This window comes from Erpetoichthys calabaricus, chromosome 18 (assembly GCF_900747795.2).
Source record: "Erpetoichthys calabaricus chromosome 18, fErpCal1.3, whole genome shotgun sequence".
NCBI classification, from domain to species: domain Eukaryota; kingdom Metazoa; phylum Chordata; class Cladistia; order Polypteriformes; family Polypteridae; genus Erpetoichthys; species Erpetoichthys calabaricus.
The window spans coordinates 17,791,558-17,804,199 of record NC_041411.2 but is presented as its reverse complement, the minus strand read 5'-3'; the positions used below and the strand labels follow the sequence as shown (position 1 = coordinate 17,804,199).

Genomic DNA, 12,642 nt, shown 5'->3' with positions numbered 1-12,642 from the left:
CTGCATGTCTGGCCACACATTGTACAGAACACTAAACTTATTTTAAATACAAAAAAAAAATTCTGTCTAAATATATTGTTTTTTGTTAGTATTATTATAGCTCTGTTGAGTCTTCTGTGTCACATACTAAAAGAATATCTTTATATCTACATCTTAAGGTACTAGCAGAGCTTCTCACCTAAAATTTGTGCTCCTCTGAGCCCGTGAAGGGCCAGGCAGCCGAAAGACCTGAGCATCATATGCTTCATAATCTACCTGGATGGGAAGACTGTTCTCCGACTCTTTTGGTGCACCTATAGCTGGATGAGAAATGATGAAAGATTTAAGTTGAAAGAAGTAGGTATGAAAGTAAAGTAATGATTCAAAATGTAAAGTTTGGCTAAGTGAAACAAAATGACTGTGCTATTTTATAGATCCTAACATAAGACAGCAGGGTGCCACCTTGCATGTATCTCAGATACTCGGGCCTTTTGCCTTCTCTCTCGCTCAATGTTACAGAATTTTGTGTGTAGGACAGAATCTAAACACATAATGCAGACCTATACACAAAAAAGGCACAACAGATACAGCATGTCAAATTTTTGAAAACTCACCTTGCTCCCTGTTGCTCCTGCTTTTCTCAGTAGGAATCTAGAATAGGACACATAACAAAATGATACTGCGTTAGGTTTTTCAAATTCCAAACTCATATCGACCTTTTGATTTTAATTGGTTTTCAGTGGGAGATAGTACAAAACCGTATATTGCCAAACTTTGATGCAAGTCACGAGTGGGATGACCTTAAAAACTGCTCCTTCAGTTGTTCTTGCACCAACTATTGTACCAAGTTCAATACAGTAATCCCTCGCTGTATCGTGCTTCGACTTTCGCGGCTTCACTCTATCGCGGATTTTATATATAAGCATATCTAAATATATAACGCAGATTTTTCGCTGCTTTGCGGGTGCCCTTTAACCAGGGCGCAAAACGAGATGTAAGTGGATGTAATAAGGCAGTAGTCCGGATGTAATCTGCTTTAGGGATTTGGATTGAAGAGTGCCAGAATAAGAACAATGGCCTTACTACATATATTTAGGTTTTACTGTATGTAAACAGTGTGTTTACATACGTACATAATTTCAACGAATCTTACCTAATATCTAAGAGAATACAAAGGGTTTATGCTGTATAATTGTGCGGGAAATGTTTATAATAGTGTGGGAGAGTTTATAAGGGCTTAAAATATATAAACCATATGAACATATGGTTTTTACTTCGCGGAGGGTTCTGGAACGCAATCCCCGCGATCGAGGAGGAATTACTGTACCATTTTTAAAAAAGCAAGCCATAGAAGTTCACAAACACCTAAAGTATTAATGATGAAATTTTCAGTCTTGTTTGAAAAGTCAACACTTCCTACTTCAAGTGTGTTAAGTGGCAGTCAAACAACCAAGAACTATATATGCTATGGCAGCTGCCCATTTAGCTGAAACCACTTCTATGATCTAGAAATGGGGATGCTCCAATAAGGTTTTTAGGTTAATGAGGGGACTCCAATTTTTTTTTTCATTATCTTTTTAAAAATGTTTTACATACACAGATATACAGAAGCATTATATCCTGTATCAAAATGTATTTTTATAATTAAACTATAGATTACAGGTGTTAAACTGTTCATTGTCTATTAACAAAATGAAATTCCGGAAGGCTTATTGTTCAGTGACCATAAAAATACTAAAGTAAATAACATTTCCTTAAAATACATTAACTGATATGTACAAAAATGTATCCATAATGCATATGGCATAAAAGAAAACAAAATGTTTCTCATAATTACAAGCTGTCATATTGTTTAAATTTTCTGTAATGTACCTATCTGAAACAATATATGTAATTCTAAATAAGGATTACATTTTTAATAATGCAGTACTTGTTTCTTAGCAATAACACACAGCAGCAAGTAATAAACAATACAAACCTTTAAAAAACTGCAAATGTATCACATGTTCATAAGTAGTTTATCAAGAAGACACAAAACTAATATGCGTAACAAGTTTATAAGTAAAAGATGCATTTTGCTGTTAAGCTAACAAAGCCTACTGTTTACTAAGCAGCAATTTTAAATTTGTCTATCTTTTCTCTTTCCAATTAAAAATGTAAGGTGTCTCACTTAAAAAAGCTTGTTGTCCAAACTCAAACAGTGTCTGTTTTAATTTAAATGACAAAATAAAAGGGTCTAAATTCATTAAAGTAGCTTTTCTTGCCATTTATCTAATTGCACAGGACAACCCCTCCAGTTCCATTTTATCAATTTATTCTTCCACTTTCTTTAACATAAAGGCTAAACTCTTGCAAAACAAGCCTCCATTTGCTGCTCTTTGTTTAGGCTATAGAATGTTTGCTGGGTGGGAAAAAAAAAAAAAAAAAAAAAAAAAACAACTATCACAATACTTTGTGTAAAGTACTGCAACTAAATTACTGTATAGCTTAGAAAAGCAGGTGCTGAACAGATAACAGATCAGTTTTTGTGATCAGACAATTTACCGATCGCAAATTGTGTCTTTTACAGTGAAAAAAGTGGCAGATGGATTTAGATCGGTGGCTGATCAACTGGAGCAGCCCTATAAAAACAATGTCAAATTACAGAATTACAGAAGGCTACACTGGGGGACTGAAAAAGGCAGTCCCATGTTTATAAAAAAAAAAGGCATGCTGCTGGAGATGCCCTAACAGAGAAGGATGTTTGTTCTACAGACTTTTTTCCATAAATATGTACAGACAGATGTTTCATCTCCACAGAACACATGAAGAATGTTGGTGACCAATTGCATCCCTTAAAGGCAAAGGTAAACTCATCTGCAAATGGGCTTTTCCAGAAGGATAGCTCTCCACACCAGATGTCTAAGAGATTCCTGGAACAATTCCAGGATCATCAACCTAAAGCTGTAGCCTTCCCAATTTAGTTCAGTATTTATGAGATGAAACAACCTATTCAGAGAACATGTCCACTACTAGATGATTTGGAACAACAAGCCATATTGGTGTCAACATATGCCAGCTACCCACTGCCACACTGAGCATCTTGTCTAGTTAATGTCCAAATACATTTAGGCTATTACGCAGGCAAACAAAAGGATTTGCTCTCTATTAGGTAGGTGTGCCTAATAAAAAGTGTACATTTGATTCAAAATTTTAAGTAAATCTAGTACAAATTAAACCAGAAATTCATTAACCAATGGGGAGTGGAAATAATAAAAATCAAGGTCAAGATGTTTTTATATTATATACATATACTTACACACACATATATACATATACACACAGTACACCCCCAAAATTCGCAGGGGTTACGTTCCTGCAGCACCCGCAAATTGTGAAAAACCTTGAAAATTTGGATGTGGTTAAAAAAAAAAAAAAAGCCTATTTTTATAGTTTAAATCCCTACATATGCTCCCAAAACACTAATTTAATTTCAAACTCAGCTTAATATATTACCTAAAAAAAAGAATGTAATGGTAAACCCTAATACTGTACAGTACTGTACTGCTATGTCTCCCACAGTGCTAGAATGTAAAATACCGATGTTACTGCTATATGTACTGTAATTCATGCAAGCGCATTTTCATTGCCAGAAGCCTTAGAAGGTGCAGGGCCTTTCGGCGGCATCTTGGGGCTTTAAGTCTTAAACTGCCACATACTTTGGGGGTTAATGCATCCCGGACGCCACATACTTTTTTGCTGCAGTTTAAGTAAATGTCACAATTCACAAAGAAAAACTGAAAGTTTAAAAAGTTTTAAAAGTTAAACACTTTTTTCATGCAAAGAAAATCACAATTACTACAATACGGATCATTTTACACACTGCTAATGAACTGTAAAAACTACTTAAAAACTACTGGAACAATATGTACAAGGTGTAACTGACGCCATAGATAAAATCACTGAGCCAACTGCGTTGAACTGGCTGCACGCAAGCACACAGAGGTAAGCGCTGATGCTAGCAGGCTATAGTGCAGAGGCTCAATCCCAGAGACAGTCAGGCTGCAGGGTGTCACGCTTGGGTCACAGAATTGCACAGAATCACAGGAGATTGTAGAGACAAGAACTTTATTCAAACACTTCAAACAAACATGTCTCTTTCAAAAGTAAAACAAGCTCAGTATGCATTTAGTTATCGATTAAAAGAATATGCAAACATCATAGGGGAGCACAACGGGAGCGGACCCGCAACAGGAGCAGAGGATGTCTGGGGGAGGAGAGAGAAACAAAGCAGTCAGCCAAAAAGGACACGTGCTGTTCAGGCTTTTAAGTATGCGTAGCGTCGCACGAGAAGCATATCACGCGACACAGCAGCTGTAAATAAGCCCAGCAAGTAAGGGAGCAATGTGAAGGTAGTCTATCAGAGTTTTTGAAGAGGGTTTTTTTTTTTACGAACACTCAGCTGGGGATGCATCACAGTCAATCAGCAGCAAGGAGAAATGAATAACACAGTAGCAATCCGGTGCTACTAAGATTCACACCGTCGAGAAGACGCCGATTTTTATGGTGGAGATTCCAGCGGTGCACCCAGCCTTGGCTGGACCCGCACAAACTCACAAACAGAGACAAAAACAAAGCAAACCGGTAAACAAACAGCAAATAAAGAATGTAAAGAAAACAAATGAAATAAATGAAAACAAAGATACCACCCCTGTTCCCCTTACAGCAATTACACATTAAATACAACAAAGCATAAACAAAACAGAGTAAATCATGACAAACCGCAACGGATGAAATGATGAAAATGGATAGTCCAGAGATCCACACGTTGAATGGGAATGTAAACATAGTCCTACAGCTAGTTCCTGAAATGGTGAAGACGGGTGGATGGGTTCAGGAGCGATCCTTTCTTTGCAGGATGGCCATGAATCTACTTACAGTCCTCATGTACACAGGCAGACAGCAGACGATCCAGACGCACGAAACGATCCAGGACAAAACAAATAAGTACAGGTAACCCAACAGAAGGCAGGCAGACAAGAACTTGTAACACAAATTACAAAAACTTTTTTTTTTGCTTTTGGTCACCGGACCCCTTTTTAAAAGCTGCGCCAACATCCTTTAAACCCAACAGCCCCAGCACCCTCAGCAGAAGACCAATCAGAGCCACTGCAGGAACTGCTGGGAGTTGCAGTTTGAAATTCTATTGGCTATTTTCACCATCCAAAAGCCACGTTTTCCAATACAGTTGCTTCCTGGTCTCTCTACAGTGCAGTATTGCCACGATAAAAGCCATAAAAATTGCAGAGGATATTTGCGGTTTCCGCTAACAATTATTAGATAGGTTAGATGGAAAAATCTGCGAATGACTAAGGCTGCGAACTCTGAACCACGACTTCGCAGGGGTCTACTGCATATGTATATTATGGTCATAAAGGGCTTACTGTTAAATTGCTTACAGTATGTGTAATTGAGTGAGTGTTTTTGCCTGTCTGTATGCTGATTTACTATTACTGCTGTATTAGGTTAGGTTTAGGTTTATTTGTCATATATAGGTTAACACAGAGTCAACATACAATGAAATGTGTATGACGAGAAAAACAAGTCACTCAGCCTAGAACCAATAAAGCTAAAAAAATAATTAAAAAAAAAAAATTTACAAGTTACTTTTTTTGCAGTTGCCAACTAAACAAAAAGTCTATTGTAACAATCTCAAAACAAATGAAGAATACAAATAAAAACTACACAAACTGTTTTTGAAACTACACAACATATGCACCTTTTACCCTCCAATACATACAGAATGAAATCTGGAAATTGAACTTTTTTGTTTTTTTAGTATAACAGCTACAGTGTCCCTTTCACTTGCATGCCTTATGGTGAAACTTGCAAATAGGTTTGATGAGGTTAATACAAAAAATGAGAGGAAGTAAATATAACGAAATAAAAAAACAAACACAGAAAATCCACATACACTCCATTATACTATGTATGTGCACAAGGTAAATGCCTCAGGATGGTCTTCACTAAGCAAAGCCAAGGTACACTGCACAATAAAAGTTGTTTGTTTAGATGAAAGCATTTAACACATGTGAAGACATGACTGAAATATTGGGTTTGATATTGCACTCCAGATTACAGAAAGGTCAAAGTGTGCTTGCAACCACTACAGAGATTCAAAGTCTTCACTTTGGTGGCAGTATGTACAGAGAAGTATACTTAAGTTAATCTCCCACCAAAAATTAATAGGAAATGGAACGTTATGTTGCACTAGATAGTTTGTTGCTGCCAAAATTCAGGCATAATCGTATAGTACTATTTTATAATGTGTTCCACAAATCAAGAAAAACATGGAATCTTCGGTCATTTTGCTTTTGCCTCTTCAGGTAACTTTTAGCAGGCTGCTTTTACACTTATCTGTACTGCAGCTCACTGTATAGATCTCTATGCAAAATGACTAGATACGTAAAACAGAATGACAACATTTTTTCACCTTGGCATTGCACTGCAACTGTAACACATGTGAGAAACCTGCAATCAAACCATGTAAGTGAAAGACAATGTACAAAGGTAGAAAACAGTGAAAAATTATCCATTCAAAATAAGTACTCCTTAAAAAGATGTAAAAAATTGTGGTAGCAGGTTGTTTAAATAAAACAAAACATAGATATACATATGTGTTACCTGCTTATTTGTTGAGACAAACATTGGGCTTTGTGAAATGTCTTCAACTCTTATATAGCTGAGAAATACTTGTTTAGCCAACATAGCCATAGCATAAAGCCTGAGCTGCTCCAACACTGAACAACAAGCAACAAGACCAGCTGATACGTAACATGCACAGCTCTTACGTATGGAGCTGTACAATATCCTTCCCTCGTCAACCTCCACTTTCATGAAAAACAAAGATGGTACCTTTTTCCCAGCAAGCTTAATTCTTGGTGTGAAGTAATTGCAGGTCTGCTGACTCTTAGACGGATAAAAGCTAAAAGAGCAAAGCGAGATATTTTTTATATAAATTTTTTCTGCTAATCAATAATTTACTTTTACTTTCAAGGGGTGGTTTACTGCTTGAAAAGATGCATTAATATTCTGAATGCTGACCTGTGATTGATCCAGTGGGGTAAATTGTAATCATCTCCCAAACGAGAGTCCCCAGCAGTGGTCCAGTTATGCAACTATTAAGAAGAAAAAAAAAGGATGACACAATGGCTTGTGCTATGTACAAGGCACTATGGTCCCTAAACAGCAATCACAACTTTGAAAACATTTTAGCTAACTTGAGGTGCTGCACTACATGAAAATTATAACCAAAGGAAAGCTAAATTATTCATTTTTAAATGTATTATTAAAATGAGGCACTCTGTGCCGGTGAGACGAGATCATAAAACATAAGATGTAACGCAGAGTATTCCACACATACTTGCTTTAGACTTAGAACACATATGCTATATTATAATCAACCAAAAAGGGGAATAAGGTGGGGGGTGGGGAAGAGCACCACAAAAAAAAAAAACTGACTTTTTGTTCAATTCTAGAAAAAAACAGGGAGATTCAAAATTTCTTACCACACCTTAAAAAGTGGAACAGCATGCAATGGCTGCTCTCCCATGCAAACAAGATCAACACCGATGCCTGTAAACACAAGAAACACGTCAAAGTTTTCACTTGTTCTCTAGAAGTACACCATATTTCCACAGAAATATCAAATGTTTTTAATTCTGAATTTTTTATAGCAGAGGAATTTATAAATCAGATCTCTTGTATCATGTCAAAACCAAAAATAGTGATGTATTTGTGATAACCATCACCTTCCACGTCTGAAAAATGAAGATCACTTTCAGAGGCAATGATAACCTCAGTGACCAGTTTAACTTCAACCATATTGCATTTTCTCAGAGTCACTCAATGAGGAGGCCAGGCTGTAGTGCAGTAAGGATAACTCACCATTGTCAATCATGCGCTGTTTTGTAAGAATCATAAGCAACCGATCCACTTCAAATACCCCAACTCCTGGAGTGATTACTACTGACATCTGGCCAGTACGATCAAAGTTTCGATTGACATAGTGCTTGTCAAATACTGATGGGACAAAGAGAAAAAAAGACTACCAATTCTAGAAGTAATCAATACTGTGTATACCAATATCTTTAAGAAGTAACCATTCCAACTCACCATTGAAGGAAAGGTTGATGGCCTCCAGGTAGTTTCCCTGTGCTGCTGTAGAGTTATGGGCACTGGGGAACCCATCTATAAAACAGAAGGTCTTGTTGGGGACAAATATTCTTATTTCAAGTCTCCACTGCATCCTATCTTATTAAATTTGAACTTAACTAATTGTATCTCTAATGTGCAATCTGTAAAGAGGAACAAATGATTTTACAAGTTTCACTCTTAACTTTACACATGACAGCCTTGTAAGGCAGCCTTCTAGAAACCTCTAAATCATAAAAACAGTTGATCTGCCAGTACAACTGGTCCAGAGTCCTTACAAGGCTGAATTGCAAAAGTCATCAATAGAAAAAAACTAAAAATGATTTATAAAAAGAAGTTGTCACTTCTCCAAAGATAGTATAAAAAGTGGTTGAATGTTACTAATAATATTAATACATTTTATTTAATAGGCGCCTTTCTTAGCACTCAAGGTCACCTTACAATAAAATTAAACTACATTAGTAAAATAAAAACAAGAGATTGATAAATTAAAAAGCAATAATTCGCAAACAAACAAGGATAACAGTGCAACATTCACAACTGGTATGCCAGTTTGAAAAAGATAGGTTTTGAGGGCAGTTTTAAAATGTGTTATTGAATCGATCTGACATATATGAGAGGGAAGAGAATTCCAGAGTTGAGGCGCACTATGAGAGACGCTTGAGCTCCCATAGAACAGAGTTTGATGTGCGGTACAGAAAGTTGAGCTGCAGATGAGGATCTGAGTGAGCGAGAGGAGTACAAGTCTGTAGGAGATCAGCAAGGTTGTGGAGAGCTTTAAATGTTAAGAGCGGTATTGTATTCTGTAGTTAACAGGGAGAGAGAATAGGTGTAATATGTTCAGTGGATTTAGAACAGGTTATTATCCTGGCAGCAGAATTTTGAAGATATTGTAAGCGATGGATAAGTTTTGTGGGATGCCAGATAGAATAGCATTACAGTAATCTATACCTGAGGCGACTAGGGCATTAACCAATACAGTGGAACCTCGGTTTGCGAGTAACTTGGTTTACGAGTGTTTTGCAAGACTAGCAAAAAATTTTAATAAATTTTGACTTGATAAACGAGCGAGGTCTTGCAGTACGAGTAGTATGTACAGTAATCCCTCCTCCATCGCGGGGGTTGCGTTCCAGAGCCACCCGCGAAATAGGAAAATCCGCGAAGTAGAAACCATATGTTTATATGGTTATTTTTATATTGTCATGCTTGGGTCACAGATTTGCGCAGAAACACAGGAGGTTGTAGAGAAACAGGAACGTTATTCAAACACTGCAAACAAACATTTGTCTCTTTTTCAAAAGTTTAAACTGTGCTCCATGACAAGACAGAGATGACAGTTCTGTCTCACAATTAAAAGAATGCAAACATATCTTCCTTTTCAAAGGAGTGCGCGTCGGAAGACAGAGAACAAAGCAAGCAGTCAAAAAAAAAATCAATAGGGTTTTTTGGCTTTTAAGTATGCGAAGCACCGCCGGTACAAAACTGTTGAAGGCGGCAGCTCACACCCCCTCTGTCAGGAGCAGGAAGAGAGAGAGAGAGAGAGCGAGCCACAGAAAAACAAAGTCAAAAATCAATACGTGCCCTTTGAGCTTTTAAGTATGCGAAGCACCGTACAGCATGTCCTTCAGGAAGCAGCTGCACACAGCCCCCCTGCTCACACCCCCCTACGTCAGCGCAAGAGAGAGAGAGAGAGAGAGAGAAAGTAAGTTGGGTAGCTTCTCAGCCATCTGCCAATAGCGTCCCTTGTATGAAATCAACTGGGCAAACCAACTGAGGAAGCATGTACCAGAAATTAAAAGACCCATTGTCCGCAGAAATCCGCGAACCAGCAAAAAATCCGCGATATATATTTAAATATGCTTACATATAAAATCCGCGATGGAGTGAAGCCGCGAAAGGCGAAGCGCGATATAGCGAGGGATCACTGTATACGCTTTATCTGCTGAGCATCATGTGATCACAACTGAGCTGATGGTTCTTCTCTCTCTCGCTGCGGGATTGTGGGCAATCGTCTCCTATTCTCCGTCTGAGTCGGCGTGCCTCACTCATATAGTCAACATCCGTACGAGCGTATACTGTTTACTGCAGCATTAGCATTGTGACTGTGTGTGTGTGTGTGCGCACTGACAGGTGCGAGTCCCCGTCTTGCACCCTAAAACCCAAAGCTGAGTCTCAGTACTTTAGCAACACCAGCTTTATTCAGCTTGAAACCGCAACAGCGGGATCTGCCGCTCTCCTATACACAGACACAGCAGTCAGGTAGGGCCCTGCGCATTTAGAATGTTCCTTGTTCCTTGTATCACCCATCAACGGCAGGCACTTATAGCATGTCCACGATCTTTTCGGATTCGCTTTTACGGCGAACTGCTATAGCACTGGGAGACTGTGATTGCTTTGGGACGCTCTTCCACGTGTTGTCCCGTTGGGTGGAATCCCACAAGAGTTTAGAAACTCACTCACACCAGCCATTATTCTTTTCAAAGGTAAAGTGCAGGTTAATTTGTTTTATGTATTTTTACTTTATATTTTGTATTAATCATTTTTATATGAATAGTTTTGGGTTGTGGAACAAATCATCTGAGTTTCCATTATTTTTTATGGGGAAGTTCACTTTGATATACGAGTGCTTTGGACTACGAGCACGTTTCCGGAACGAATTATGCTCAAAACCAAGGTTCCACTGTACTTCAGTACTGTGTTTCACAAGAACAGGACGAAGTCTGGAAATGTTTCAGAGATGGAAGAAGATAGTCCGAGAAATGTTACTTATATGGGAGAAAAAAAAAGAGAGAGTACTGTCTAGAATGACACCCAGGCTCTTAACTTGGGAAGAGATGTTTGTGTCAATATTGTTAATTAAAATAGAAGAATGGTTAACCTTAGCAAGTGTAGATTTAGAGCCAATGAGGAGCACTTCAGTTTTACTGCTGTTTAGATGGAGAAAATTGTGAGTCATCCATGACTATGTCTTGGAGACATGCCATAAGAGTATCTGGAGGGAAAACAGAAGTGGATTTAGTAGATAGATGTAGCTGTGTGTCATCAGCATAACAATGAAATTTAATACCATGGTGCCGGAATATATTACCTATTGGGAAGATATAAATGAGAAAAAGAAGCAGCCCCAAAACAGAACCCTGAGGAACTCCCTGAGTGATGACTGTGTTCTCAGATTTAAAGCCGTTTATTTGAACAAATTGCTTCCTATCTGTGAGATAGGAAGAAAACCAGTGGAGGACATGGCCACAGAGTCCAAAACTAGCTAGTCGTTTCAAAAATACCCGATGGGATATGGTGTCATATGCGGAGCTGAGGTCAAGAAGCACAAGAATTGATAAAAGTCCCATGTCAGCTGCCCGGAGAAGATCATTTGTGATTTTGACCAGGGCAGTTTCTGTGCTGTGTTTAGGACAAAACTCAGATTGAAACTGTTCAAAAAGGTTATTTTTTGAAAGATGGAACTGGAGTTGGGAGGCAACAATCTTTGAGAACTTTAGATATAAATGGAACATTTGAAAAAGGCAGATAATTGTTAAGGATATTTGGGTCTAAACCAGTTTTTTTCAGAATTGGAGTAATTGAGGCCGTTTTTAGTGAGAGGGGACTGTACTTGTAGTAAGGGAAGAGTTAACTATAGCAGTTATCATGTGGGAAATGTGTGACAGACAGGACTTAAAGCTTGTAGGTATTGGATCTAATTGGCATGTGGAAGAATTAGATTTTGTTATAAGCTCTGAGATATTATTTTCAGCTGATAAACTGAAATCTGAGAATAGGGTAGTTGGTAAGGGAATATGGATGATAGTGGAGAGGATGTCATTTTCTGCAAAAATAGAGGAAGCAAGTTGTTGGTGGATTTTTTCAATTTTTGAGTTGAAGAAATCCAAAAAAGTGCAGCAGTATTTAACAGAGGTTATGGTAAGTGACATTTTCTGGTGGTGTAATTAGCCTTTTCATTTTGGCAGCAGAGAGAGCATTTTTGTATTTTAACATATGATTTGAGTACATTTCCTTGTGTACAACAAGACCCGTCTTTTTAGCTAGGCACTCCAACTGTCGGCCTGTGGCTTTGAGCTAACGGAGTTCAGATGTAAACCAGGGAGCAGTGCGAATAAATGAAACAGACCGTGTTTTTAAGGGAGCTAGTGTATCAAAGGCAGAAGACAGAGCGGCATTGTAATAGTCTACTAATTCTGATGGTGTGGTAGCGGAAGGAGAAACAGGCTGGGATTGCAAGAAATCTATAAGGGTCTCTGGGTTTACACGCTTGACATTACAAAATGAAATTACACGCTGAGCTTTTGATTTACTGAGAGGTAAGCCAACATCAAATGTGATCATTTTGTGATCGGAGATGGGTAATTCAGTATGAATAAGATTGTGAGGTGTGATACTAGATCAGCAAACTAAGTCTAAAACATGACCCTTGTTATGAGTCAAAAAGCTGACAAATTGAATTAAATTAAAACA

At 38.0% G+C, this 12,642-nt stretch overlaps 1 protein-coding gene across 7 annotated transcripts in view; it reads right to left on the bottom strand.

Annotated features, from left to right (window-relative positions):
* Nucleotides 1-12,642, bottom strand: part of depdc5 (DEP domain containing 5, GATOR1 subcomplex subunit) — a 93,795-nt gene that overhangs the window by 52,712 nt on the left and 28,441 nt on the right. For all 7 annotated transcript variants that reach the window (XR_007933910.1, XM_051921246.1, XM_051921245.1 and 4 more), the window contains exons 15-21: nucleotides 8,134-8,208; nucleotides 7,906-8,040; nucleotides 7,532-7,593; nucleotides 7,063-7,136; nucleotides 6,874-6,943; nucleotides 594-630; nucleotides 179-299 (exon numbers count right to left, since the gene is read on the bottom strand). Coding sequence is in view for 6 of the 7 variants with exons in the window: in XM_051921246.1 (XP_051777206.1) it covers nucleotides 179-299; nucleotides 594-630; nucleotides 6,874-6,943; nucleotides 7,063-7,136; nucleotides 7,532-7,593; nucleotides 7,906-8,040; nucleotides 8,134-8,208 (574 nt within the window). In the remaining variant the exon portion in view is untranslated. The remainder of the gene's footprint in view (nucleotides 1-178; nucleotides 300-593; nucleotides 631-6,873; nucleotides 6,944-7,062; nucleotides 7,137-7,531; nucleotides 7,594-7,905; nucleotides 8,041-8,133; nucleotides 8,209-12,642) is intronic.